Source organism: Pyrus communis, chromosome 13 (genome assembly GCF_963583255.1).
Source record: "Pyrus communis chromosome 13, drPyrComm1.1, whole genome shotgun sequence".
NCBI classification, from domain to species: Eukaryota; Viridiplantae; Streptophyta; class Magnoliopsida; order Rosales; family Rosaceae; genus Pyrus; species Pyrus communis.
In genome coordinates this window covers 25,340,438-25,365,312 of record NC_084815.1, presented here as the reverse complement: position 1 = coordinate 25,365,312, position 24,875 = coordinate 25,340,438, and the positions used below count along the sequence as shown (strand labels likewise).

The window sequence follows — 24,875 nt, the reverse complement described above, 5'->3', positions numbered from 1 at the left end:
TGCGCTGTGCGCACATACACATTGATGTGGGTGCATCATGCACATGCACCACTGTTACTTCTGCAGCAGCTCTCGTGCGATGATGAGGAGGAGGAGAAAGGGGATTTGGTTGGTTCTATTGAGATTGGCAATGGCAAATTTGTTTGTTCCCAAAAATAATGAATACACGTTATACAAACTGCAATGTGGTCCGACCATCTGTCATCTGCTATCAGATATCCTGGGGAAGAGAGAATATCCTAGAGTTACTGTGTTATGTTAGATTGGATTAATAATAAATAACTCTATACTTATAAAGCAGCAGAAGTGAATGATTTTCATTTCAATTGGAAGAGGATTAAACATGAAAAAATCTCTCTCTTTTAATTCTATTGTAAAAAGCATTGAAATAAATAAGTTCTTTCACAAGTTATTCATCTTTTATCTTTTAGTTAGACATAATTTACCTTTAAATTAAGAATTTATTCCAATCAAATCCTATATACCAAACGAGACCCTACCTAAATTAGTAAATTATGCAATTTTTTAACACGAACCATATTGGTTAGGGATGAATCAACACAAAACCTCGAGTACATGACAAAACGTCATTATGAGTCATGAAACAGCTTGATCTCAATGAAAAAAAACGTATGCAGGAACACTGAATTACTGACCATACATGTCATCCTCACAAGGGAGCTCTCAAAAGAATATGAGAGTCAAATATTTTGGTCTCACTTGATTCTTTGTTGATTTTGTTTGAGTAAGAGATAACCATGCCATGAAATACTACACAGCTAATCAAGCTATTTTTACAAAGAGCAGGCCGTGTGCATTAGAAGTGGTATTTATGTGAAGTCCAATAGTATCTAAATACAATGGTGGTCCGTTTATTCATAAGAGTTTCTAAACCATCGAGTTATAGTCAAACACGAAGTAATACGAATACACAAACTACACTAGCCCTTTTTTTGACTTTTTTCTACGCTAATTTTTTTAGGGATTACCAATGTAACTGAATATTGCATCACTAATGACAAGGACTAGTAATCCACCAGTGCTTTGTTTCGATCCTTCTCATGGTGCATTCCTTTTGACTGTGAATGGGAAATTGTCAATGTGAATTTGCATATTCATGAGAAACTCTTGCATAATTGAATTCCATTTTTTATAATTTATGAAGTCAATGTGAATGAAAGGGTTTATACTTTATAGGAAGAAAAGGTCCTGGCCCTGAACGCGACTTGTTTAGCCTTGATCATTCAATCCAAAACAATCAAAACATAGAAATATCAACAACTTGCCTTTTCAACTAAAAACGAAGTAAAATATAATGATATATATATATATATATATATATATAAAATAACACATACAAACAATCGAGATTTGCCAAAAGATTAGTCCTTCGACACTTTCCAGATAACTCATGTAATAGCATCCCTTTTAAACCACCAACTTTGGTTGGTAGGAAAACAACAAACACACACCAACCGTGACTCTTCATACAAAGAACTAATTCATACGTAAAACCAATAGAGAACTTTGTATTGCTAATGTGTATCATCACAATACCTCATGTAGTCGCCACACAATCATTTATTTTAAGTTTCGCATGTAACTTTTCGTGATTAACTTAAGTTGCATTTTGTTACACTCTTATTCGGGATACATATAGCATTTCGTGATTCGTGATTGATTTGATAAGTTGCGTTCCGTTATCTAACAGAAGAAGAAAAAAAAGTCGAAACATATCATGATTAGCCGGCTTTTTGGTTCATATTTGATAAAACGATATCTAACAGCAAGACAAGAACCAACGTATCATGGATGACGGATGGATTATATGAAATCAATCAAAACCAGAAAGCCAAATTCCATAGGAGCCGAAAAAGTTTGATTTTCGGACAACATTTTCTTCTTCGACATGATTTTTGGATTGAATCAAACCAAAAAAATTATGAGACAGAAACAAACAAAGAGCACAAAGAAGAATAGAAAAGTATGGAAATCATTTCCGGGAGCAAAACAGCCGTATCATAAACTAAGAAGATGTATTATATTTACACAGAGAACACGTCTAAAAGTACCAAGTCCAAAAAAGGCCAAAAAAAAAAACAGGGGAGCAAGAGCAGAAAGATGCGAAAAAACATCCCAAAAGCCCCATCATCTCCTCTCATCAGTTCCAAGAAATCAAAGCCCTCCTACTTCTAAATCTTAAGAGTCGCCGACAGAGATTGGCCTGCAAGAAATTCCGAGAGGAGACCGAGAGATCTGCCTGGTGATCTCTTTGAAGACAGGTCTTCTCATCTCCGGCTTTCCCGGCAACCAGTCGATCGTTTTTTCGGATTCTTGCTTGATCTTCCTCACTTGGCTGTGAACTGGAAAACCCACTTCCTCGAATCCCTCCTCCATCTTTCTGCTGTTGTTGCTGTTCCTGTTCTCCATCTTCTTCCACTTCCTGTTTTATTTGGTGTATATCTATATGTTTGTGTGTATGTAATTCTAAAGGGCAGATGAGTATGCGGGTATATATAGTAAATTGGGAGCCATGAGACGTAGGATGGAAGGGAGGACGGAAAGGAAGTTTGGTGGAAGAAAAACCAACTTTTGGATTAGTTTGAGTCGACTCTTTTGGACCTTGTTGACGCCTAGGGTTTGATCCTGTGTGTTTCATCACGCCTTGTACACATCATACAAACACTTGATTGGGGTATTTCAAACTAAATCACGAACTGTCCTTAAATCACTTAAAATGTATGACAATGTTTAATTAATTTGGAATATCAACGCACTGGTATCATAAGTCAATTATACGTTATCACGTTACAATTTTAAAATTCATGACAATATCTAATTTACTTAGAAGTCCTCCGCTCACATAGTTACATTCCAATTGTATGTAAATATTTCTGTTTTGACTATCATCCATAGGCCAAGATCAAGTTTAACTAGATTGATCTGACGGTCTTACAAAGTGCATGTTCAAAACTACATCATGAAGTCCTTTTAGCTGATAATATCTCTCTATGTATATTTATTTCAACCCAGTCTTAATTTTATGAATTTCGTTGCTAATCTTGGTATTAAATCCTCATATTGACGGGATAATTAGTATTATCTAAAATTTGATGGCTCTCCAAATGGGAAGGCATATCAATTTATGATCTGGATTTCCCCATGATATCTGCATTAACCCCACCAGGATTTTGTTTTGCGGTGCAACTTCAATGCGTATCAGATATTTTGCTTTTGGGATTTTTTTAGTAGGTTTTTGGAAGTCCAAATCTTCTGTGCTCAAAATATTCTATTTATTCGTTTTGAATGTCAATGAATTGCACAAGGTCAGAATTTTTATGTTATGATTCCATGTTGGCAAAGAGGTTTACCAAACGACTACCAAATCTTCTAGGGCAAGAGCTTCTATTATTTGACTGGTCCTTGGCTTGTCAAAGTTACCATCCATTCCCCTTGATTTTTAAGAATATCACAATCCCCATTTAAAAATGTTTATTTTTGTAAGTTCATCGCAATCGTCACTTAAAAAATGTTTATTTCACAAAGTGAATTAGTAAAAATTTAATCTCTTATAAACTGTGGCTTGAAAATGTGAGATTGACTTAGGTTACGAACACGTATTAAGCAAACACATTCAAAAAACTTCTCAGATGTTGCATTGCACTAATTAAATGATCTGGTGATCTATCGAAATGGTATGATTTTATTTAATGAGTCAAATGTTTCATTTGATAGATAACCATGCTGATATTTTTTTTCAAGTGTTTGTGTTATATCCGGACTTGGAAACGGTTTTAGTCGAAGCCAATTCTTTTTGGTAAAATCCAATTATCCAATGAAGTCAAGTCAACGTTCTTTTTTGATTAAAATGGTCAACGTTCAAAACCCACGGTTCAACAATTCAACTCTTAACACCGCGGCCATCTCCGTTTATTTGAGGGCACAAGTCAAATTTCGTGTTGGTACGGGGGTGATTCAGCAATTCACCAAATTTAAGCGGGTACAGAAGTTCCACTTGCAAAGATAAGGAAGGCCTACGTGGCGTTTGACGTGGTGGGTTTGGGCGGTTAAGTTTGTTGGTCGGGCCATCATTGTCTTCTGGATGTACAGATAGGCCCATTATCTTTCATCATTTCGTATCGGCTTGTAAAACCCAAATCTCAATAAGATATTGACACGTGCACATCCTGCACAATGGCTGGTTGTCGTAATCTTTTGGCTAAATTGGATTAATAGTTTCCATGATAATTGGATAATTGGAAGATTATCTCCGTAGTAAAAATATTCGGATTTGAAATCTCTTGACCACCAGACTTTCATGAGGCAATCCGACTACTTGTAACTCCGGAAAATAGATTTTATAGATGTCAAATTCAATGGTCTGATTGGTTGCTGTTTCATTGATGTAGGGCCGAAAGCCAGATCTTCCTTGCTGCTGCTTGTACGCATTACTCGATCGGTTGTTGAGACAGTAAACGGTTTAATATCATACCTAGTTTTATAATCTGATTATATCATATCTGTTAGGAGTTTTGTAATGGGAACGCAGGAAAAATTTGGGGAAAGGCGGGATTGTTAATGTTGGTTAACGGAAAGTTGACGGAAATGTTAATTTGGAGCTTGAATTTTAATAAACTTCACTACGAGGGTTTAAATCCAAATATTTTCACCATGGGGTTATCTTCCGATTACCCTATCATCACGAGACTATTAATCCAATTTAGCCTAATCTTTTTGTTTTTAATTTGGAGTGGGTTTTAAGTATCACATTCTTAATACTAATTGAATAATTCCGAGTGAAATTTAAGCACTAGATTTGTGAATTTGTGCAATTATACCATCGTAGATATCATGCATTATTCTTACACAAATATTATAACATTTAATCATCACGGGGTAGTCTAATAGTTGGACACGTTTTGAGTTCGATTTCTTATTCTGATGAGTTATACGATGATGATAAGGGTGAGACTAAAATATCTTTGTGAGTTTGTCTGGCATAAAAAAAGATAAACTTCCGTAACAAAGCCATCAGCTGATCCTTTTTTTTTTTAAAAACTATTTTCATACATATTTTTTAATTTTAAACTTTTAATATTGAGTGAGGCCTAAGCATTAATAGGATGGTGAATTCCTAGTGTCAAACTTTCACTTGTCCCATCATATTAGTTAAATCGTGTGATAATTCCAGAGATCTTTAAATTGTGTCCGTTTATCGTATATCGTAAGGCTAGTTTTTGTCAGGTACTATTCATATTTAATTTTAAATAAAAGTGTTTAAAATGATTTCTAATCGCACGATATATAATGAACAGACATGATTTGAGAATTTCCAGGATCCTCACAAAGAGGATCATCCTTTTTCATTAATTTCCAACTAAACATGATTAGGTGTCATGTGTCACCATTGAAATAATCACATTTCATTCTCATCATGGTTTCTTTTTCTTCAATTTGTAGGTCCTTTTCTTTTTTCGAAAGCAAAATTTCTATCATTTGAATGTTGTAAACGAATTAAAATTAACTACCGTTAGGCTATAGATTAAACTTGGGAGGGAGGATTATCGGCGGATCCTCTTTGTGAGGATTTTGAAAATCCTCCAATTACATCTGTTTATCGTGCATTGTTGTGCGATTAGTTTTCGTTAAGTATTGTTTATATTCAATTTTAAATAAAAAAATTACAATAATTTCTGATTGCACGATGAACTAATGTAATTTGAGAATTCTTAAAATCCTCACAAAAAGGAGACGATCCTCACTCCAAACTTGGAATTATTTAATCAATGAATAGCGTTAGTTTTTAGTAAAGGTAATGCCATTGAGAAACAAAATGTTCATACTCCATCCAATGACGACACACCAACCTATATACTGGATGTCGACGCACGTTATGGCAAACTCTACACTTATGATTGGTCCTATGCTCTATAAATCTATTCTCCACTAATTTTTGGTAAGTTTTTATTACGTAATTAAGTCCTAAATTCTCTCCTTGTTAAGAGAAACTGACTGAAGCATTGAAGATCCATTAGCCAAACCCTCCACTCCTTGGACACGTGACTTTGATTTTTAATCAAATGTGTTAATTGTTTTGTAAATACAAATTTGTTAAAATGAAAGATGATGAATTTTGCTAACACGGTAAGTGCTAGAAGCTTGTCCTTCAATAACTTAAACCCTAGCTAGAAAATGCACGACAGTTTGCATTGTATGCTAAATTCCTAATGGATCAGGTCCATGAGGACGACGAAGGAAATTGGAATTGGTAGTGAAAAAATAATTGAGGTAAGCAAATAAGTATTTTCTGGAAAATAGGTAGAGCAAAATTTAGCCTCAATCGAAAGACTTGACGTGTAGAAATATTTTGCAAACGTGTTAGGTCATCCTCAAACAGACAATGACTGAAGCTCACCTAATTTCCTGCATGTCGTTTTGAATCCTTAAATACGAATTGACCCTATATGCCTATTGGCCAACGACCGTATATTAGTGTTGAATATATTCAAAAACCTCCCACTGAAAATGTTTTTCTAATTTGTAAATGTGAAATAAAATTGAAAGGGAATAAAATTGACAAGGAATGAATTTAAACTTTCGTGATGATGAGGAATGAAAAGGCTTTATGAATAATTTGATTACCACGTTCACTTTTTGTTTTGAAAAAATGGACTTCATGGTGGCAAAGTTACGAAAATCCATCTTTTCAAAAGTCGAAAAATTCATATAGGTATTTTAGTCTCCCTTACTATCATCTTGTTAATTAATACGTTTACTTAACAAGAATGAGATAATTGGGAAATTGAAAAATAGAAAAAGTAAAAAATGGAAATCAGATCTACTATTCTTTGTAGCTAGTTAATACGATTGTTGATTTTCACGTATATGATTACAAATTTTAAAAGGGAGCCCCACATTTTTTATGATTTCATATGTTTTGGTAAATATAGGAAAAAGTCGGAATTGAAATGATTCCAAAACCTATATTATCTAGAGAAATGCTAAGCAGACTATCTCAATTAAATTTTCAGTCACTTCACAGTTTAACGTCAATTTTGCGTGTCAACATTATAAAACATTGTGTAAAAAATATGAGGTGGCAAAGAGTCCCAATATTAAGAGAGTCTCCTTAGCATTTCTTTAATGTCTATACTACTATTAATAGAATACTTTTTGTCAATCAAAACTACACGAAATTACCAAAAGTGAACAAAAATAAAAATTATGGCCAATTTAGTAATTACATGAAGCATGAATTATGTTGTTTTCTATGGCACTCTCACATCCATGTAAACTTAGCAGGTCTTATTTATAAATTAATAATAAAAATAAAAAACTCCATTTATTCTAACCTCTCAAGCACACCCATAGGGGTGTTTACAATTTCTTAGTAGTAAATGAAGGGAACTCCCCACATTTGCATGTAACATTATTTAATTAAGAATTCTTAACAAAAAAAAAAAAAAAAAAAAAGAGAGATGGGTTGGACATGAGATCTGTCAACTGAGCATTGAGTGATAAATAGTTCTTAATTGGTGGGTTGGAGTGATCCCACTCTAATTAGGGCTTGTCTTCTTGCTAATTAAACATTTTAATCCATTGGGCTAATATACGTCTGAGAAAAACAACCCATGAAGATATGCTTCTTCTTCTTAAGTTACAAAATTATACTCTGGGCCAGTGGGCTTAACTCGTATCAATCAGTTGCCAAATAAACAAAAACAAAAAGGGAAGAATGTAAGGGGAAAAAAATGACAATTGTTGATTTAAAAAAGTGGATTGAAAAGGACCTCTTCAAGGAAAGTGGTTTTTTTTTTTTTTTTTTTTTTTTTTTTTTTTCGGGTGAACAAACGATATTATCTATACTAGGAAGGGGGTGGGTTAACCTCACAATGAGCTAGCAATAATGTGGTTCAAATTTGCATTTGGTAAGAATCAAACTTAAGACCGCTCATTTACAACTGAAGAAAACTACTAGATCATAGTATAAAGTGGTAAGGAAAGTTAGTAATGAGCATTTTAAGGTTCCATGTGTACAATGTTTTAGGTAATAAATGATCATTACACAAGGAATGAAATAGTAACCTCCTTTTATAGAGGTGTGGTTGAGAGAAGTTATTGCATTTGGTCGATGTGGGATCTAAGAACATTATTGTGTTGTTGACACGTGTTTAAGAGTAAGCGGAGGAAATGAGAGTTTTCATCGATTATGAGGTTAGCTAGAGCTTACTGATATGTGGAGTTGCTCTGCGCATAATGAATGTGGTCATTCTTTCGATACATAATTTAAGGATAAAAAATTTATCATATCGAATTCGAAGTGTCATCCTATTATTACTTAATATTCATATTTCATATAGCTCGAAGGTATAATCTTCTTTTTTCTCTCAAATCAAATAAAAAACTCATTGACGCCAAGTGTGAGGGAATGCTAGACGTTTGGTGGCATTTGGTGCGAATCTAAGTGCCAAGTGAGGGAGAAGGTTGATTCGAAGGTCGTGGTAGTTTCAAAATCAATCACATATGATACGAACACCAATATGATTAGGTAACGGGATTATAATCTAAAGTCTTCGTCTTGACATGAGATAATCATATTAAGAAAAAGTAACTTTTGGTGGTGAACAGACATGATATGGTACAAGGATGGAAAAGCAAAAGCCAAGGGTCTATTCCTTGTGGGTTGTGGTCCTTACGTAGGACAACCTGTTGGAGAAAAGCCACTGATCCTACACGACAAGACACACCAAAGATGTAAAAAAAGACACACCAAGACATAATGGAAATTTGGACACACCCTCTCTTTAAATCTCTCTTTTAAAAAAGCTGCATCCCTATCTTTTGCCACAACTTGGTGCGTGACTATCTTTTGAGTCGCCTTTTGTCTCGTCAACCCGTGCTAGCAAAATATCACAACTTTATGCTGCAATTCTAGTATTATTCTATTCTTTATGTTGGTATAATTTTGACATTAACATTATCTCAACCTCCTCGTCGACTCATGAACCGCAAAAATTTCTATCAATCTTCATTTTACAATTAATATTTCTCAGAAGATGCATGTTTGCTTACCTGGCTGTGATATCTTTCGTTCTTGCTTTCTTTCTAGAGAAAAGTAAGGTTTTCCTGGCTTGATATATCGATCCCACTCTCTACCCTACGTCAGGTTCAAAGGAGTCATCTAATTAAATCATCTCACCATTTGTATTCTAATTATTTGATTACTTGATGACTAATGCAAATTAGTTAGGAATCTAATCAATAAAGCGGATAGAAATAGGGTAGTGCACACAAATGGCATCACTAGCCAGTGGACCATTGCAAGTTGTGCGGTCCCTCTAGCTAGCTCCTCAAGTATTGCATAATAGTCTTGGTGGTGAGAAGATATCCACTAGGATTGGCTTACTAGCTAGCTTATGATATATTCTTACTAACAATATTTTTTCACCAACAAGACTATTAGGGGGCGTTTGTTTGCCCTCATTAAGTGGGACTGAATTGGACTGGACTAACTGTTAGTCCAATACCTTGTTTGTTCTGTGCTGGGATTAACATTAATGAGACTAAAGGGGACTCGCATGGACAAAACTCTTCGCTAAGAGTTCTTAGCGAGACCCCAATAACCATGGGATTGCTAAGACCTCTCTCTGATATTGCTTGCGTTGCTAGCTTTCTATCCTCACTCCGAAATCGCACTACCAAACCACCACACTCTCTCCCTCTCTCCTCGTCGTGCTAGGCTATCGGAACCCAGTCACCAACGTCCCGCAAACCCCGTCACCAAAATTCTGCCTTCACGCCGACGAACCCACAACCCAACTCCCTACTTGCTTCTCGACGAACCCACAACCCAGATTTCCCCTATTTGCTTCACAAAGGAACAGTTGATTCGATATGCTAAATTAGGTTCTCCATTTTCGTCAATTGAACTCGAATCAGACCCAGAAAATAAAGATAACGATCTTGACCTCAAGGACTTAGAATTCGAAAACAATCTCCACAATTTCATTTCCATCCACTATCCCGTAGCTCCTGCGCCAAGCCGTTTCAGGTGAAACAAAATAAATACCAAGTTTCATAATTTGAAGAAAAAGAAGAAGGCCAGAGTAATTTGAAGTCAATCGGGATAAAAATGGATAGGAGTCAGTGAATGGAGGTGAAATGGGACAGAAAAGAGAAAGGGGAAAAAGACAGTGGTACAGAAAAGGGCAAAGAAAGGGGAGAGGGGAGGGATGCAGTGGCCGGAGGAAAAAAATGAGAAGGAAGATGACTAAGAGTTTGACCAGAATAAAAAGATGGAAGATGATTCTAGAAAGGAAAAAGATAATTTAATAATAAAATATTAGTATATAGATTAAATGAATAATAAAATATTTTAGATATAGAATAACTAATATAATATATGAGTCCTGCTTTTTAGTCTGACACAGCACCAAATGCTTCACTAAATTAATCCAACTTAGTATAGTCTAACCCAATCTAGCTTAGTCCTTGAAGTGAAGGTAATCCAGTCCGAGATAGTCCAATGCAAAAAACGCATCCTTAATGTACTAATACTTTTGCCTACTAGCTATCTCACTTACGATATACAGATTAGTAAACTATAGTATATTCAATGAACTTTCAAATGACGTAGTCGGTGCATCCTATCACAAGTTTATTTCGTAGTTGGTATACGTTTATAAACCTCCAAAGCTGGTTATCTATGAAGAAATTATGAGCTTGTGTTGCTCCCATAAAAGCATGATCTACCAGAAGATTTATAAAAATAAAAAAATAAAAAAAAATTGAGGGAGTGACTCGACACCAAATAGAAAAGACGGAATTCAGTATCAGGACTTGTTTGGAAGTATTTTTGTTTTTTGTGAAAATATTTTTTGAACCAATTTTTTGTAAAAAATGCAAGTAAAGTATGGAAAATCACTTGAATGTCTTCCTACAAGAATTCCTGCAAGAAAAGTGATTTTGGAATCCAAAATCATTTTATCTAAAAACTTTTTCAATTATTTTAAAATCGCTTCTAAATGAGCTCTTAGACAATCAAAATTAACTATGAGAACTTTTTGGGTTGATTTTTAAATATTCAACAAAAGCAAAATGACCAAGTTAAGTTAATAAATAAACTTGGTGGGAAACATATTCACATATTAATCACTTGCATAGCTATAGGTTGACTTTAAACGTCAAAGATTAAATCAACAAAATGATACAAAATAGTAAACGGCTGTGCGTGTGTTCAAAGTTCAAACCATTACTGAAATTGCAGGACAATTTTTTTTAATTTGTATCCACCTTTTCAACGTGCTTGAAAATGTTCATATTGAGTAGTTTACCACTAATTTATGTCGAGGGTTCAAGACCAAATCGATCACGTTGCATGCAGAACTCTCCGATAAAAAGATTCTTAGCATGCTCGATCTGATAATTACATTGTTCGCATATGGAATTCAACATGAGGTTTCTGGCGATGCAAAAACATTAATATTTGTTTAGCAATTTTTAAAAATAAATTGTAACATCCAACTTAAAAATAATAATTGGGGAATAAATGCTATTTATATAAAACCTTATATGCATACAATAAGACGCACACGCATCATACGACACAAAACCTTCATATTTCAACAATTTTCCCTCATGCTTGGCAGAATATAAATAAATTATCCGCTTGGTACTGTATTCAACTTAAGACAACCTAAAATTAAATATTAATCATGGTATTAACAAAACTGAAGGTCACTTTACTTCCTTTCAAGTTTCAACCACCGATGACAAATTGTTAAGCCATCTCCAACCGATCCGGTCAGAAGGTTAGAGGGCCAAAGAAATATCACGAAAACCGTCTCCAACTGAAGGCTAGGCCAAATGGCTCGTGAGCCCCACCGGGCCACAATTGCACAATCGAGTCAACCGGCTGGCCTAAACCAACCAACCCTGCGCCGGTCCATAATTCAAGCCCAATGGCTACCTACTAGCTAACATCATTAAATGACATTAAATAACATTAAGTAACATTAAACAATGTTAAACAACATTAAACAACATTAAACTTAAACAACATTAAAAAAACATTTAACAACATAAAACTTAAATGTTTACTTCATGCTTCTTTTGGTCCAAATATATGCAACAATATCCTGTTGTAGGTACTTATTTGTGGCACGCAAACGTATCATCCTATTGCGCCTCATGTACTCGTTTAACAAGATATTACCAGTTCTTGGATGAAAGGCAAATTAGGCCCATCATATATTTTGCACGATCATTCCTTGACCTATCTAGATCATCTTGGTCGTCATCAGATTCTCCATCAATATAGCCATCGCACTCATCCTCCACAATTATGTTGTGTAATATGATGCACGACATCATGATGGAGTTCAATTTATCTCGACTTCACCCTCTTGCCAGTTCCTTGATGATCTTCCACTGTGCTTGTAGAATACCGAAAACTCTCTGAGCATCTTTCTGGTATGCCTCTTGGTGTAAGGTAAACCACCTTTTGGTGTCATCCACATGGTTTGGAATTGCTTGGACAAGTGTCTCCCATTTTGGATAGATGTCATCTGCCAAGTAATACCCCATATTGTATTGATGGTCGTTGATGCAGTAGTCAAGTTGAGATTACACATCGACAAGAAATTTGGAGAGTTACTCACATATTGATACGTAACACTCGAAATCCGAGATGTAAAATTATTGAGATTCCTTATCGACAAGAAATCTGCAAAATTTCTCACATATCGACACATGACACTTGAAATCCGAGATGTAAAATTATTGAGATTCCATATCGACAAGAAATCTGCAAAGTTGGACATATATCGATACGTGGCACGCGAAATCCAAGATGTAAAATTATTGAGATTCCATCTCAAAAAATTATCGAGGTAGTTTAATTTAAGTAACCATATTAATTCAATTAAAATAATAAATTATGTTTGGCCTATAATCCTTTGACCCCTTCGGTTAGAGATGATTTTTTGTCACATGGCTATATTTAGCCATAGCGCCTCGGTTGGAGATGATGTTCATTAAAATATTAAATTCTTGAATGACTATAAAACTAAAATGAGTCATCTGACTCTCTTTTGATTGGAGATGACCTTAATACCAATACCAGATTGATACAAGAGAAGCACAATAGTGAAGGGCAACAGCAGTAACTTTCCTAAAACCCTAGCCCTAGTGAAAGGCAACGACAATGACTTTCCCAAACGATTAAGGCAAAAATATCCCTGCTGAACTGCACTCCACTAGTCCACTGCACTGTATTGCTTCAGTCTTCAGTAAAAGCCCTTTGAAACCGTGTAAGGTCGTCTGTCATCGTCACCCCACATTTGTATAATTTTATTGAAAACCAGCTGCGACTGAACTCTAAAACGCGTCACGTACACGTTCGTAGATAAGCCAAAGCCTCCCTTCTTTCTCCTTCGCACGCCCACTTTCTTTGTTCTAATCTTGCAATCATGCAATTTTTAAAATTCTCAAAATCCGTAAGTTGAAAAATCTTCCTACTCTCGTTTTGGCGCGTTGACAATCGCCGAATTCAATATCAAGCTTTGATTGATACTGTACGAGCGTCCTCACTTGATCACCAAGTAGACACTGATCTGAACCGCCCATGTTGTTTACTTATTGGTCATTTTCTTTTCCAGGGTATCAATCAAGTTATGCAAACAGTTGGTGAAAGCATACAATTTGGGGATCTTCAAAGACAAGGAAATGAGCTTGATCCAAAAAAAAAGAAAAAAGAAGAAGACAGGGAAATGAGTGAACATCGTATAGAAAACTCTCTCATCCTCTTAGCCTAGTCCCGCTTGCAGAGAAATAGACAAACAAATAAACGGTATAATGGAAAAAGTCTAGAGCCATAACTCTAGCATGGTTTTATACAACCATGATTAGGCACAACAAGGTTAAGTTGGCAAAGAATTAGCATGCAAAACTAGACGATGCGTAAATACAACATGATCAAATTATTTAAAATTACAAATGTTAAACAAATGAAAAATAACAAGTTAATTACGGGAGAATTTATCATTTTATTTTAGGAATGAATGAAATATTGCATGGTAGTTTTTCAGATTAATATAAACAAGAAATTAGGTTTAGTAAATTAAAATTAAGGGCATTTCTAGTAAAGTTTTTGTTGGTTTTTTTGTTATTGGTTGTTTGGTTATTTGTTTTTTACCTTGTTTTTTCTCCTTTACTTCTTCAATTAACCAAACAAATTCAAAAAACAGAAAACAGAAGAAACAAATAGATTCACCAAAAAGGACAAAGAAGCTCAGCGACTTAAAATAAACATAGCAACATAGGATTCCATCTCTAAATTTCACATACCAAAAAGAGGTACCGTCTTTGTCAACTGCCACCACCACATGCGCGTCCGTTGTCCTTTGAAGACAAACAAGCAGTGGCCACTCCTTTATTTCCAGAAGCCCTCTATATAATTGAAAATCTCCAACAAACAAAAGCAGAAGCACAACGCAGAAGCAGTTTATTATCCTCAGATATTCATCACTCACTCAGATTCTCCAATTTCCATAACAAAAGCGCTTTTGAACTGAAACTCTCAAACCCCTCCTTCTTCTTCTCCTCCTCCTCTCTGCTCACACAATTAAAGCCAATCAATTTTTAGAATTTTCAGTTTCCAAATTTAACCTTCTAAAATTGGTGGGTTCTATTTCTTTTGAAGAAATATTCCAATTTTCTCTTATTTTTTCCTTTCAATCTACGCGTAGCGAAAGTTGGAGAAGTAATCGATGGGTCTCCTTCTCTCAAAAAATATTTTGGTGAATTTGATTTGCAATTCTTCTAATTCTCCCGTTTTCTCCAAGAAAAATGGCGGAGATTTCATCCCCATGCAAATTGAGAACATGGTTTCTTTGGTTTCCCGGACCGGAAGACAATTCCAGCGCTATGAAGAAGGTTGCCGCCAAGTTGTAGGGTATGTTTCATATCTCTGTTCTGGTTTTTTTTCAAATTTACATTTTTGGTTTTGGACCTTTTTCAAAATTCTTGTATCTTCGACCCCTGAACTTATGAAAATCTCAGTTGGGTTTTTGTTAAATGAATGAAAGTTGTGGTCTTTGTGATTAAATGCATGAATTTAAGAAATTCTCAAGTGGGTTTCTGGTAAAGTTGTGGTCTTTATGATTAGATGCATGAATTATTGTTGTCAATTGTCATGGGTTGATATGGTTGACCTTTTTGTTGGGATTTTGTATGTTTGTAATCTAATTTTTCTTGGGTTAATTTTGGAATCCTGCAGATGCATACCATACAGATATCGGGTAAAACAAACTTCATCTGATGAGGAACTGGAAGTTCTTGTGATTAGTTCACAGAAGGGGAAAGGAATGTTGTTCCCAAAGGTACCAAATTTTGTCCAATTTTACAATACAAAACTAGAAAGCATCTGTTTTTGTTTGTTGGTTTCGTTTTTTGATTGTCGTTAACGTTTGTGCATTCGCAATGTGATTGATTACAGGGAGGTTGGGAAATGGATGAGTCAATTGAAGAGGCGGCGAAAAGAGAGACGCTTGAGGAAGCTGGTGTGACTGGCCATCTTGAAGTGAGTATCTGCAAATTACCAATAGAGCAATCATGTTCTGTAGCAGTTTAGTTTAATTTTATTGAATTGAATTGAATCGAATCCGTTTACTCATCGATTGTTTGGATGATGTACTTGCAGACTAGATTGGGATCGTGGCGTTACAAGAGCAAAACCCAAGGCACGGTTCATGAGGGGTACATGTTCCCTTTGCTTGTTCAGCAACAGTTGGAACTTTGGCCCGAGAAAAGTTCCCGAAAACGTGAATGGGTAAGTGGAATTGCACTATACTTTGCTTAATTGTTTCTTCTTCTAAATTGTGTTACATTGGCTGAACTCTATGAAGATTTGTCACTCATAGTAATGTATGTTTTTCATATTTTTGTAGGTGACGATCTCTGAAGCTAGAGAAGCATGTCAAAATTGGTGGATGAAGGAAGCTTTGGAGAAATTAGTTTGTCAAAAAATGCAGCCCCAACCGAAAGGAGAGGAAGGAGAAGCAACTTGTACATAGACAGGCAGTCTTAGGCTGGTTGTTTTTTCTTTTCGAGTTTTGGCGGAGCACAGCGGTGTACGTAGGGAGGAAGCAGTTTTCCAAAAAAAAAAGAGCTCAGATTAGGAAACAGGATGTCAGATAGAATTGCCTTCGCTGAATCGCAATCGCTGGCGTTCCCACAGATTGTGTTCCTCCCATCGTTTCTTCTCGAGTTAAGTCGTCGCCGAAATGGGGACTGGTTGCAAAACTGTACAAGGTAGTTGAAGAAGATCATGTAGATATAGAACATCATGTAAATTTACAAATTCCATTCTTTCAATTCAATTCATTTTAATTCTTTAATGTGAACTTGATAATTCTTTGTTCATTTTCGTTCATGAATTTATGTTACCGACTCCTTGTCGATTCTTCAGCCCTTGTCGATTATTCAACCCTTTACGTAAGGAAATGATTTTCGCAGACGTTAATCCGAATTAATCCAAGTCAACAGCCGCTTCATCAAATTGAGTAATGTATGTAGGGAAATGATTTTCGCATACCTCCGTTTATTTTTGTCACGGAAATCACTTCTTTAAGCTTCGATCAAAGAACGAAGACCGATGGCGTTGCTTTTGTCACCGTGAAAATTAGATAGGAGGGAAAATGGTAGTGTTAGGCAATATCTGGGGAGCAAGAGAACTATAGAAGTGGACAAGTGACTTGGGTTGTTGTAGGAACAAAGTAAAACCTCAAACGAATTTTGAAGACATGTCAACCCATATTAACCTTGTCGTCAACACATATGGTAACACATAAGCTATTCGAGAAGGTCATTCTTCAAACGTGTTCAATAATACATGTTATGTGTAAGTTTATCCTCACATAACGGTAAACTCAATCATATACATGTCCTTATATTTGCGATGAATACTGAGAAAGATCCACTGTTCATTCAATGAAGGGTTCAGATCTGAAATTAATTTCCCGTTCGTGTGGAGAATGGATCAGTCTCTTTGCCTGCATAGCCTGTTTTTTATGAACCAAAGATTACAAATTGTCCACTTTTCCTCATTTGTGGAGGGCTGCGAGTAATTAACTATCTTGGTTCTAAGATCTGAAGTACTTTTCTTAAAAAAAAAAAGATCTAGAGTACATAAGTGCAGCAACAAGAATACAAGATGCATGTCGAAAGAGACTGCAAGCGATGTGGTAATCTCGACATGGACCAACCATGTCATGAGTCATGACAGAGTGCATTTGCTGGTTCAAGTTTATGGAGTCACCAACTTCTTTTGCTGGTGTTAGGCCGAGCTGCCTACAGGACAGAGCCGGCCCTGAGATTTCAGGCCCTGTGAGAAAGTGAATTAAAGACCCTAAAAAGTACTAAGAATTTATTTTTATTTTTATTTTTTTGTTCAAAATAATAATTTTAGTTTTCAATTGAGCTTTTATAAATTCTAAAAGCACGAACAAATTTAAGAAATCAACAAATGAAAAGGTGGTGTATTATTTTTCCTACGATGGAGATGAGTTTCGTACCCATCCCCTAAGCTGATCTGAGGAAAGAAGCAATAATTCCACTTGCATTAAGATTCAAGTTTGTAATATTCTAAACATACTATATATATATATATATATATTTATGCGCATGCAAAATTGAAAAATTGGGGGCCTTTCCGATTTGGGCCCCTGTGTAGTAGCACCACTTGCACCCCCTCAACGCCGGCCTTGCTACAGGAGTAAAAGATAGTTCTGCGAAAGACGGTTCCACTGAAGCCTTATATAACATACAAATGTATGTATCTCTATTGTTCCCTTACATGTTTTCATTACCCTTCTCTTCTAAATCCCACATTCAGTGCTTAATTTTCTGCACATTGTGTTTAAGTAAAGGCCAGGAGGTGGGATACAAATCAGTGGCACATGTGATCGATCTGCTGCTGGATGAGCTGCAACGAGAAGAGATAAACGACGAAGTGACATGAACCAAACATTACAAGAGCACCTAGATCTAGTTGTCGTAGATTTGAGTCTTTTGATCTTAGGTGGAATTTCTGGGAGAGTAGCGTCGGAGACATGTTTATCCGAGTAGGTAGCTTGTGACTGATACTTTTGGATGAGTCCTCCTGCATTTTTCACATGCTGCAACTCAACTGAAGGATTATGTGATTGACTTGTTTGCACTCACTGAGCTGCTGGTTGGGACTTGGTAGTGTCAAGACGTTCCTTTGTTTGTTTTGGTCTCACCCTACTTCACAATAGTCCCTCCCAATGTGAGAGCTATGCTAGGATAGTCCAACCGAAATTTCTTTCCTCCATCACAGAAAAGAAAACAAAAACAAAAACAGTTGATACAAATGCTGCTCAATTTATAACATGGCGGATACGGCGGCAGAAGAACAAGATTGAGCAAGCTTTGAGTTGAAATGAAAACTTGCAAGTTCATTAAAAAAAAAATATATATATATATATATATGTGTGTGTGTGTGTGTGTGTGTGTGTATATATATATATATAGAGGCTTTCATATGATCAGATCCCAAATGGATCGCAAATGGTCAATTATGCCCCACTATTTTGATGCTCTAGCAGGGTAAAACAGACTTTTTCTATTTTTCCTTGTTCTTATATCTGCCTCAATGTTGTTTGTCGCATGTGAAAATATTTGCCAATTGGGGTCCAAACTTTTGTTCTTTCCGACTTCTGACAGTCCGACCATCTTCTACTTCTTCTTCAACGTAATCCCTAAACCCTAAAACCTCTGCAGAACCCCCAAAACCCTCCTAATCTCCATCGAACCATCTCCACCGTCCATTTTCAATCTCAAAAACCGAAGTATGCCCGTACTCCAAACCAACTGCATCTCCAATCTCCCGCCAAATCCCAACTCCGTGGTTCCACTTCCGCCTTATTCTTTGAGCTACTCCCTCAGCTCCGCCGCTTCTACATTCTTCGCCAGAGGTAAAAAAATCTTCAAATCCAATTCCGCTCCTTTCCTCCGTGGAAAGCCCCCGCGCTGTGCTCGTTTGGCTGTGAGAGCCGCCGGAACCGATTACTATAAGACTCTCAACGTCCCCAGAACCGCCACGCTGCAGGAGATCAAGTCCGCTTATCGAAATCTCGCTCGAAAGGTGAGCTACTTCTTATTGCTTATGTCACAATGCGTGTTATTTGCCTAGAAATTGAAGCCAAAGAAAATATTTTCACAAGTTTGAAGTTGGATAGTTCGAAACCCAATTTAGCACTGTAAGCTAAGCTGGTTTTAAGCTGCTTGATATGCTCGAAAGGGTTGCGGTTAGCGAAAGCTTTAGATTTTTCGTCCGGAAGGCGGTGATTTTGGTGTCAATTATGTTGTAATTAGGCATGATACTCATGTAGAGGAGATGATATAATATAATTCCAGTTTAAGGTGAATTGAAATTTGATGTCGGAAATGTTGTAACTTGGAGCAGTATCATCCGGACAAGGGCGGTGGAGCTGAGGACAAGTTCAAAGAGATTAGTGCTGCATATGAGGTATTACGATTTACAATTTCTAGTTGTTCTTCTTCAATGATGCTGCATTGTCATTTTTCTCTTCATTTTCGCATTTCCGTTGTTCTTTTGGTATCAGTTTTCAGTACAAGATGGGTTTTTTTTTTTTTTCCCATTCAGTTATCGTCATTTGTTTATTTGACTGTTGTTCTATGAACCCATCATTCATATTCTAATGAAGAATCTTTGTAGGTCCTATCAGATGATGGGAAAAGGTCTTTATACGATCGCTTTGGTGAAGCAGGTTTACAGGGAGACTATGATTCCTCAACCATGGGTCCATCAGGGGTAAGATCTTCTTGGTCTTCTGAGTAATATGGACACGGGAACATGTATTGTGCTTAGTAATTTAATTTTGGATGCTTTTCTAGTGAAGGAAATAACTAGTTTAACTGCATGCTAATGGAACCATCAACGTTCAATAGGTGGATCCTTTTGACATTTTTGATACATTCTTTGGAGGTTCGGATGGGATGTTTGGAGGAAGGGGTGAATCAGGAGGCATGAACTTCAATTTCAGCAACAGGGGAAACCAGGGTCTTGACATTCGGTAACTGTCTAGCTGCACTGTTACTGTTGAATTATCTTCATGAAGGCACATAATTTATGTTTTATTGGCTTTTCTTTTAACTTCATGTTGCAGGTACGATCTGTATTTGAGCTTTGAAGAATCCATTTTTGGGGTACAGAGAGAAATCGAGGTTTCTTGTGTTGAGACATGTGATGACTGCAGTGGAACAGGTGCTAAATCTGATAAAGGCATAAAATCATGTACTGGTTGTGGAGGAAGAGGAGGGGTGATGAAAACTCAGAAAACACCATTTGGAATGATTTCGCAGGTAAACAGACCTGTTATAACATTAAAAGTCATTGAAACCACATTAGGTCCAGTTAGGCCATCTCTAATTGAAAGGGCTAAAGGTCCAAAAGCTGGCCTAATTTGCCCAAAAACTCAACTCCAACCGATGGCTGGGCTATAATTATGTGGAGTCCACCAGGCCATTATTAGCCAAAGAGGCATCAGGCTGACCAAATATAGCCCTTTTCTTAGCCCTTTTTTGGTGCCCAGCTCCTCAAATGCAATAGTTGATTCAAATTCAACATTTAGATTTAAAAACATCCAAATGTAGTTAAATCAAATTAACTAATAAATTTAAAGTATAAACTTAAAAGTAATAAATTATTAAGGGGGCTATGTTTAGCCCCTCCGGTTGGAGATGGTATATGAGTATGGTCTAATATTGGTCATTTAAAAATAATTTTTTGCAGGGCTATAATTCAAGACGGGTTTATATTTAGCCCTTTCGGTTGGAGATGGTCTTATGCATAAATTTTCTTAGCCTCGTAACATAGACACCGTAGATTTCTTTCTTCCTATCATCCTTTCAAGATTACACTATACGTCTTAGAGATATGCTTCATTGATGATGTTTTTTTATTAATAGGTATCAACCTGCTCAAAGTGTGGTGGTGATGGTAGAATAATCACTGATCCTTGCCAAAGATGCAGTGGCAAAGGACAAGTGCAGTCAAAAAGAGCTATGAGCGTAAGCATTCCAGCCGGTGTTAATGATGGAGCCACAATGCAAATTCAAGGGGAGGGGAATTTGGATACGAAAAGGTTTATACACAGTTCCAATTTAAGCATACGTCAAATATGTTTTGCTCATATAGTCTAGTTGTTGCTTTCTGTCCTAAGTGGTTGTTAATCCAATGCGTTTGAAAACAATCTACCTTTACGACGGATACAAATTCCAAATAAAACACCAACGTTTTCTGATCTCTACCCATGGCATGCACTTTTATGTTACACCTTTTTAGAATTTGTGTGATTATCCTTGTTCACGAGTGTTGCTGTATGTGACTTGATAATAAGGCATGCCCTGCGCTAATTTCTTTGTCATCTGCATTTGGCAGGGGTAAAGTTGGCGATGTCTACATAGTACTCCATGTAGACGAAAAGGCTGGAATTCGCAGAGATGGTCTCAATCTGTACTCAAAAATCAATATTGATTATACCGAAGCCATTTTAGGGACTGTTATAAAGGTAATCCTAGCTTTATCTCTCAGTGAGGGTCTATGAATATCAATGTTCTATTATTTGGTATAAGTTGTATGACATGGAAATTGTGATATAACTTCAGGTTGAAACTGTTGAAGGCTTGAAAGAGCTTCAGATTCCTTCTGGAATTCAGCCTGGAGAGACAGTAAAGTTGCGACGCATGGGGGTTCCAGACATCAACAGACCTTCTTCTCGAGGAGATCATCATTTTACTGTCAATGTTCTGATCCCAAAGATAATCAGGTTGGTATCCTTAAACTATGTTATGCTCCCTTCTTTCCTATAATTTAAACTTATTAGTTGAACTTGACATCCAGCTTGATATCCCAATACCTTTCATTTTATTCTATGGAATTTATTGTAATTTTAATGACAGTGATAAGGAACGTGCTCTTGTCGAAGAACTGGCTTCGCTTAAAGCATCTAGAGAAGGCCATTCAGCTGCTTCTAAAGGCACTGGTATAGGTTTCAGACTTTTATCATCTATCTAGTTGAAAAACCATAGTAGGATTAATTTCATGCTTATTTCAGGGATACGAGATGGGAACTTTGGCAAGCATAGAACCAATGCATCAAGCCAGGCAACTAAACGTTCTGCATCCTTGTGGGACTCGATAAAGGGCGTGTTGGGGTATGCCTCAGTCGAGTTCTTTTCAATATGTTCAGAACTCATCTTGCATACACACAAGCCTCTCTTAACCATTTGCTCATTTCGCAGGAAGAGGCAGTCGAGGGAGGGATTTGCATCAGTCAGCGTGGACAGGCCACCGTTATTATGGGGGTCATTCCAGCCGGATCCGTTGCATATGGCATCAATTTTTACAGTTTTAGTCGTAACTTGTATTTGTACCGTCATGGGAAAGACCGGTAACCTCACTTTGTTACAGCAAAAGGATGGTTCTCCTCGTACTCATAGAACAAAAAAGAACAGCGTTGATAGAAATACAATGTCCTGACGTTGCTAACTATGATGTAGTTTTTACATACAACATTATACATTGGATTTTAGGATTTGCCCTGCAATCTACGTCCTTTCCTCTCACGTCCAACTGTATTTCATGGTCTTGATTGTCGAGGAAAATTTCGGATATTATCTAGTCTTTACGAGGAGAGCGATTTGAGCTCGGAATACACTGAGACGACACACTAATCAACTCTTAGTTTTTGTGATGTACATAATAGTAGAGAAGTTTTTGTGTTGGGTACACAATGACTGGTGTACTATTCTTTGTTTTCGTTTCATTCAATACATGATATTGAGATATGTAAAAATCACTCTCCTATAATTATTTGAGTGAAATAGTAACATCACGATGTGACAGTGCCCCAAATACCCTAAAAAAATTAGTCAAAATAGTGGGCAGGGTGATTTTACGGGCTGATCCAGGTGGACCTCGACCCCAGCCCAAGTTCAATCGACAAAAACCCTAAAAGGTGACCCATGTAACAACTGACGCAAGTGCTTCTTCTAGGGTTTTACTGAGAGGCCGTTTCTGCTCTACCGCTCAGTCATCTCCATACGAACCCGCCGTCGCCATGGTACCTCTCGCTCCCCCTCAACAATATTAATCATATATTCACTGCTTCTGTGTGTGATTTTCCAATGTGAGTCTGTTAGTATTTAGTGGTTTTGTGATGATTGCTGTTGTTCTTTGCTTTAATCTTGTGGGTTAAGCTTGGGATTTGTGTTAAGATTATACTCTGATTGTATGATGGATGCGGTATTTGAATCATCGAAAAAAACTGGCATAAACTCGTTTTAGTTTAGCTCAGAAGAAAATGTAACAATTGAATGTGCTTCCTTACTCCTTAGGAGCTGTAGGTGGTATTCCTATGGATGACTGTTGAGTGCCCGAAATAGAAAATGGGTGTCCGGGATTTCACGGTGGTCCGGTACCCACTGTGGAACCGGAGCATATTGGGTTCCGCTCGTGATTGAGTACTCAATAAGTTTGAGGTTACCCATTTGCTATTTTAGGTGCCCAAGTGCCACTGTCGCCTCCATTAGTCACGCCTTAGATTATGGATGCCTCTTAGACTGCAAAGTTACGTATCTGACAATGAACTGCGCGAAGTCCGCTTCATTGTGTTTGGGATGATTTGTTAAGTGTGTTGTGATTTTTGAATATGGTTATTAGATTGTTGTGTCTAAGTTATTCTTGCTCTGCACACGTCGTGTAAAACCGTTCTTTTGTGATTATTTTGGTGTTGGTCAGTAATTTCTTATGCTGCGTCCTGTAATTGGGTTTTGTTTTTTCAGATCGCATAATCCCTGTTGTAGTTTGTGTTTCTGTGTGATTTGTTTGATAATGGATCGTTACAAATGTGGTAATGTGTTAGGTGAACGTTCCCAAAACAAAGAAGACCTACTGCAAGAGCAAGGAGTGCAAAAAGCACACCTTGCACAAGGTTACCCAATACAAGAAAGGAAAGGATAGCCTTGCTGCTCAGGGGAAGAGGCGTTATGATCGTAAGCAGTCAGGTTATGGAGGTCAGACCAAACCAGTGTTCCACAAGAAGGTAAATCATTGAGTTCTTGCCCCATTTTCATACGGGGAATAAATAAAGAATAAATGAAAACCAAATGTCTAGATGTTTCTACTTCCGCAGATTGATTTCTCCGTTCTTATTGTTTATTTTTTCAATAATGATCACGTTTAACTTTATGAACAGGCAAAAACTACCAAGAAGATTGTTCTGAGGCTCCAATGCCAGGGTTGCAAGCATGTGTCCCAGCACCCGATCAAGGTTAGTGTATTGTGTTTGCAATTTGCTCGTTTTTGTGTATAACCGTTATTTTCGCTAATGGTTGGTTGTTATCACTGATTTCTGCAGAGGTGCAAGCATTTCGAGATTGGTGGAGACAAGAAGGGGAAGGGAACCTCTCTTTTCTAAATTACTGCTTCCGACAGATTTTGTGTTACTTTTCTATCTATTTGGAGCTTTAAAGCAAATATCGTGGTTTTAATTATCCTTTTTATTAGGTTTCTGTTAAACATCAGATTGTTCTTGACGATATTTTCCCTGCTTTAAATTGATGTTAGAGTTTCTGTTTGAAATTGATGTGGCATTTCGATCTTTTCTTTCATTTCGTTATCATGGGGTTAGCAGTTGATGGCTATATAAACCCTAGTTCTTTGCTGTAACTTTCAGATTTCAGATCAATTAAGCTTTTGAGTTTTAGTCAATCTAGTGGATTCTAGAGATTGTGTTTTTGGTGTGTTTTCGGTTTTAGAAGCTCGTCTA

General features: G+C 36.7%; 3 protein-coding genes across 3 annotated transcripts; all 3 read left to right on the top strand.

Moving 5' to 3' along the window:
- The first annotated feature begins 14,633 nt into the window (after positions 1 to 14,633).
- LOC137713016 (nudix hydrolase 18, mitochondrial-like) lies at positions 14,634 to 16,403 on the top strand. Its single transcript, XM_068452244.1, has 5 exons — positions 14,634 to 14,953; positions 15,278 to 15,380; positions 15,497 to 15,580; positions 15,701 to 15,829; positions 15,948 to 16,403. The coding sequence occupies exons 1-5, from the start codon at positions 14,769 to 14,771 to the stop codon at positions 16,071 to 16,073; spliced, it is 627 nt and encodes a 208-aa protein (XP_068308345.1). The 5' UTR covers positions 14,634 to 14,768; the 3' UTR covers positions 16,074 to 16,403.
- A 2,304-nt stretch (positions 16,404 to 18,707) lies between these two features.
- LOC137712680 (uncharacterized) lies at positions 18,708 to 22,757 on the top strand. Its single transcript, XM_068451809.1, has 11 exons — positions 18,708 to 19,165; positions 19,487 to 19,549; positions 19,760 to 19,855; positions 19,993 to 20,117; positions 20,211 to 20,406; positions 21,013 to 21,188; positions 21,485 to 21,614; positions 21,712 to 21,872; positions 22,006 to 22,088; positions 22,161 to 22,260; positions 22,348 to 22,757. The coding sequence occupies exons 1-11, from the start codon at positions 18,872 to 18,874 to the stop codon at positions 22,583 to 22,585; spliced, it is 1,662 nt and encodes a 553-aa protein (XP_068307910.1). The 5' UTR covers positions 18,708 to 18,871; the 3' UTR covers positions 22,586 to 22,757.
- A 271-nt stretch (positions 22,758 to 23,028) lies between these two features.
- On the top strand, positions 23,029 to 24,817 carry LOC137712678 (large ribosomal subunit protein eL42). Its single transcript, XM_068451808.1, has 4 exons — positions 23,029 to 23,168; positions 23,970 to 24,149; positions 24,303 to 24,377; positions 24,465 to 24,817. Exons 1-4 carry the CDS (start codon positions 23,166 to 23,168, stop codon positions 24,522 to 24,524), a joined length of 318 nt encoding a protein of 105 aa, XP_068307909.1. The 5' UTR covers positions 23,029 to 23,165; the 3' UTR covers positions 24,525 to 24,817.
- The last annotated feature ends 58 nt before the right edge of the window (positions 24,818 to 24,875 follow it).